Source organism: Silurus aristotelis (genome assembly GCF_946808225.1).
Source record: "Silurus aristotelis genome assembly, chromosome: 27".
Lineage (NCBI taxonomy): Eukaryota > Metazoa > Chordata > Actinopteri > Siluriformes > Siluridae > Silurus > Silurus aristotelis.
Genome location: NC_139600.1, coordinates 6,750,915 through 6,756,124, shown reverse-complemented (window position 1 = coordinate 6,756,124; position 5,210 = coordinate 6,750,915). Strand labels below are relative to the sequence as shown.

The following is a 5,210-nucleotide window of genomic DNA, read 5'->3' as shown; positions in this document are numbered from 1 at the left end:
CAGCGCCAATAGCGGTCAGATTGAGAATTGCAGGTAAAACTGAAAACCTGTTCAGCCTGTCATTTCTTTTCTTTCATTTTTGCATTACATCACTTCTTAGCGTATTATATTATGGGCTGGGCAAATAATAATAGCATAATGTTAATTGAATAAATTTTCCGCATGCTCTGTGTATGACTTTCGATTTAAAATAGCCATTCAAATCATCACCACAGCCTCGTCTGCTCGATTGTAATGGGAGTCGACTCTGCGCAATACATCACTTTTCTCAAATCCATCAACTCAAAATCCAAAGATTTATTAAAATAAAGTTAAGTAAACGCACAATAATGAGTTGTTTTAGCACGGTTTTGAGTACAAGGGCGCAGGAATGGTAACACTAGCACAAAGCAGGGAGTTGTTTAGTTCGGTTAAAGTAATCGACTCTGTGTTGGGTAAAATTGGAGAATCGACTCATTTGAGAATCGACTCATTGTTCGAAGCCAATGGTGATAGATAGATAGATAGATAGATAGATAGATAGATAGATAGATAGATAGATAGATAGATAGATAGATAGATAGATAGATAGATAGATAGATAGATAGATAGATAGATAGATGGATGGATGGATGGATGGATGGATGGATGGATGGATGGATGGATGGATGCAATTCATGCAATGAAGTAAACAAATTTGTGCTGCTGAAATATCATAGATACCATACAGAAGAAATTTAACCCTATGGAGAAAGTGTGACATCCAAGAGCTGGTCACCCGGCCAAACTGAGTAATTGAAGTAGAAGAGCCTTAGTAAGCAAAGTGACCAAGAACATCTGGTTCTTGGAACATCTGGTTATTGGTCACTCTGACTGAGCTCTGGAGATCCTGTGTGGAGAGAGGATAAAGTTCCAGAAGGACAACCATCACTGCAGCCCTCTGCCCATCTGGGCTTTATGGGAAAGTGGCTAAACAGAAGCCCATGGAAGCCCTAACAACTACCTGAAGGACTCTCAGGCACCACTACCACCACTACCACCACTCACCATCTACCCAAAACCATCTCATCAGCATCTTGCTGTAGGGGTGTTTTTCTGTAGCAGGGACTGAGAAACTGATCAGTGTTGAGGGAACGCTAAATGAATTGGTCCCCATCCTACCTGACCCTGTCTGAGACAATGTCCCATGAAGAACCCCCCCCCCCTTTCTCTCTCTCCCTTTTTCATTCTCTCATTCTACCTCTTTTATCCTTCTCACCCTCTCTATATCTCTTTTTCCATCTTTCTTTCTCACTTAGTCCTTTTTCTCCCATCTCCCGCTCTCTTTCACTCTACACCTCTGCCCCCTCTAACTCCCTCTTTCTTTTTCACTCTCTCAATCTCTCTACTTCTCTGTATCTCTCTCCCCCTCTCCCCCAACTCCTTTTTATAACCCCTTATCTCTCTCTCCATTCCTCCCTCTCTCATTGTCTCTTTTTCTCTCTCTCTTTCACTCCACACCTCCACCCCCTTGCCGCTCTAACTCACTCTTTCTTTTTCACTCTCTCAATCTCTCTCTACTTCTCTGTATCTCTCTCCCCCTTTCCTTTTCATCACCCCTGGTCTCTCTCTCCATCCCTGTCTCTTACTCTCCATCTCTCTCTCTCTCTTTCGCCCCCTCTCTCTCTCTCTCTTTCTCTCACTCCACACCTCCACCCCCTTGCCGCTCTCACTCACTCTCCGACAGGGGGCGCTGCGGTTGTACTTTTCCTCTCTCTCTCTCTGAAAGCGCGTTGTGTGAACACAGAAGCCGTGTATGTTTGGTGGTGAATCTAAAAGCTCCCCAAACCCTGAAACTGACCAATGAACTGGAAAAAAGCAACTTGTTCGTGAGGTACATCCCGATTCAGGGCTCTAATTCCGCTCTAGAGCGACTCGTGGTGTTGTTGGGGGTAGTTTTCTTTTGTGGTAGTTATTTGGGATGTTCGGATCTTCACAGTGTCGCCAAGTTGCTCGTTGAGGGTCGCTGCTGCCGCTGGTGTGCTGCTGCTGCTGCTGCTGCTGGGGCTTTTTTTTCCCTCCCCCTGAAGTTCTCTGGGGTTTAGAGAACATGGATGGAGTTTTAAACGCAAAGTCAATGAGTTGAGAATATTTGTTTTTTGCTCGCTTCGTAAAGTTGAGGTACTTTTGCAGGTTTCCGGATGCTCACGGTGAATGGAAATATCGTTTCCTAAGACGGGAACTGGAAGGTTTTGGTGCTCGGCGCTTTCTGAGTGTCAGTGTTGTGTGAAAGCGAAGCTAACTAGTTTGAGGCCTAGCGCGGTAAACCCTGCTGTTAGGCCACGGGCTAATATAGAAAGCTAAAGGCTGCTAACGTTAGCACGAAACCGAAGTCTCTTAGCTCCGGGTGTCTCAGGAGATTAGTTTGGACGCAGTCAGTAGATTTGAAGGTGAACTTTTGAATGAAAGTGGTCTTAAATATTTACATAAAAACGCGGAGGGGGGAATCGCGGTGCCTCAACATACCTTGCTAGCAAGATCTCCGGCTAGTCGTTAGCCGTGTAGCATCACAGCTTGTGTTTCTGAAGCGTTTTGGACCGAGCCTGAATGGGTTCGTGGTTTGTCGGGGTTTTGGTTCAGTGCTACAGGTTTAATATTCGATTTCGGAGACGTTTATTGGATAACAAACGTGGTTTTATTTGAGAAAAAGTGCGGCTCGTTCGCTTGATGAACTTTTGTTTTCCCACCCATAGAGGCCAGTAGAGGACCGTGTGGAAAAAACTAGCGTCGAGCAGCGAGCGGGTTTTCCAGCGGCATGGAGTTCCCACAACACCAGAAGCCGCAGGGGGACGGCAAAATAATTTACCCGCTCGGAGTGAAGGAGATCACGGACAAAATCAGCAACGATGAAGTGGTCAAACGGTTAAAGGTAAGAAGGGGTGTTTTTATTATTATTTTTTATACACCTTGTACTTGCTACATATGAGGTGCTATCAAAAAGTTTCCAGACCAGTTATGTAACACGCCAACAGATGGCAGCACAAGGCTGCACGCACAGTCACAGGGAGCACCGAACTTCAAAAGTCAGTGTGGTGAAAAACATGGATCCTGTGTACATCAAGAGCTGTAGAACCGGTGTTGTTCTGACCACGTACGCACCCTGTCAACACACCCACCCTACTCACCAGATTTGTTGATTTCGCCCTCTTCCCGAAGATGAAACTTAACAGACGCCGTTTTGGCACTACTTCAGAGATCTAGCGCGAATCGCAAAAGATGTTTGACGCGCTTTGAAAAACATAAAGGACACGTTCTGGAAGTGGCAGGAACACTGGGAGCGCTGTATTACTGTGCAGTTTTAATGTGATGGTGTGTAAACTTAGTTGTTTTCCTGTAGACAGAGCCCGTCTCGAAACTTTTTGATACCACCTCATACTATGTTTTATATAAACGTTAGACATGAGATCCAATCTATCTAATCTGACCAGTGTTATAGTAACAACTTAGAACGATCACTCGGATCTGCTGACTGGTGTGGATCAGCTTTTCCTGGAAATGGCATTGTTGGATGAGTTTGGGTAGATCAGCGGTTACGATATTGGACGTTTGAGCAGAAGGTTATGCTTTCAAATCCCTGCACTACCAAACAACCACTGCTGAGCCCCTGAGCAAGGCTCTCAAGCTCCTGTAATAGGAGGACCTCTCCGTAACCCCTCTGTACTCTGTGGAGTGTACTCCCCCCCCCCCCCCCACACCACCACCACCACCACACACACACACATGTTTCAGGATCTGTCATTTTCTTAATGACAGTTAATGCATTTCCACCACCCGTATTGACACGAATGATGTACATCACTGAGAGAAAGTGAGTTCCTTGTGGATTATTTTTCCTGGAACATGTTTCATGGTGGAGATAAACAGTGCACCTGCGTGTCATTTCCCCATTTTGTGTTTACTTTTTAATAAGATTAAAGGAAAGTTAAGAGTTAGACAGTTATGTTCAGAAACGAGAACGCGAAATGAATCCAGAAAATACCCGATTGTTAAAGCAGTTGTACTGGAGACTCCTTCCACCATGTTACATGAGTCTCCAGAAAACAAGCTTCACCGTACAAAAGCCATATGATGATTGTTAAATGCTTGTGAAATTGATTTTATTTTATTCCTGGACTGTATGGGGTTTGTAAATGTGTAGCATCCACCAGGCATTTATATTTGTGGCATTCAGCAGATACCCTTGAATAAATGAATACGCTGGAACGCTAGATTACAATTTACGATAAACTTTCATTATTGTGGAACTGAACAATGATCACTTTCTGACTGAGACTTATTTTAAATGGAATATCAAAAATAAAATTGAGTGTAAATATTAAAAACTATAGAGTATAAAAATAAGGTTAAGAATTATATAATGTAAAAATGATTATAAAATGTATAACATTACCACTAAATAAATTTTTTAGTGGGTATATGTTTTATTCTTAATCTTATTTTAATTTATCAATTATTATAAATGTATTATCTTATTTATTGCAAATGTGGACACCGGATATTGACAGAAGTACAGATTACAGTGTCTCAGTGTGATGGTCACTGAAGAGTCCATGTGCTGATATTAAAGTGACACTGTGATGTACAAATTTGTGCAACAAAGGAAACGTGAGACAGAGAGAGATGTCCAGGTACCGGCTTCTAGATGTTTCCTGGTTCAGGCAATATTAATTAAACAACATTTGATGAGCACAAGTGCAGTGGAAGTGAGCATCAGCTGTGGTGTGGTGTGGTTTTGATGTTGGTGCCAATGTGTTATCATGGAGAAGCTGGTTTTCAGTAAAACAGCACGGTTGTTGGTTTCATATTGCAGTTCTTTAAACAAGAAGGAATACCGGTTATACCACAACGTTTCTGATCGTTCACATCTGTTTGGTCTAAAGATTTTGTAATTTTTTGTGCTATAGCACCGACCTGAAAGGTTTTCTCGCCGGTTTCTGCGTGTTTTAAAACGATATTGTTTATGTAGAAACGGGGATTAATGCACACAATCCATACCTCATAATCAAAGTTTGTTTTTTTTTTTTTTTACTTAAACTGGTTGTGTTGATTTTTCTGACTTTTATTTGACATGTACGGAAGGACTTTTGTTTCCCGCTGCATTAAATAAAAATTCTGTCGTGTTTCTACAATCCCCAATTTTACGACGACTGTAGAAACACAACAGAATTGTAAAAAAAAATAAATAAATACAA

The 5,210-nt window shown here is 42.3% G+C and overlaps 1 protein-coding gene across 10 annotated transcripts in view; it reads left to right on the top strand.

The window, feature by feature from the left end:
• The first annotated feature begins 1,689 nt into the window (after positions 1–1,689).
• The window catches only part of pds5a (PDS5 cohesin associated factor A), a 32,416-nt gene continuing 28,895 nt past the window's right edge, over positions 1,690–5,210 (top strand). For 3 of the 10 annotated variants that reach the window (XM_083532503.1, XM_083532508.1, XM_083532502.1), the window contains exons 1-2: positions 1,691–1,852; positions 2,712–2,887. In XM_083532503.1, the coding sequence (XP_083388629.1) occupies positions 2,774–2,887 (114 nt within the window). In that variant the 5' untranslated portion in view covers positions 1,691–1,852; positions 2,712–2,773. Of the gene's footprint in view, positions 1,853–1,891; positions 2,140–2,171; positions 2,409–2,711; positions 2,888–5,210 lie in introns of those variants that run through there. The other 7 variants (XM_083532507.1, XM_083532511.1, XM_083532506.1 and 4 more) reach the window with 7 other exon arrangements.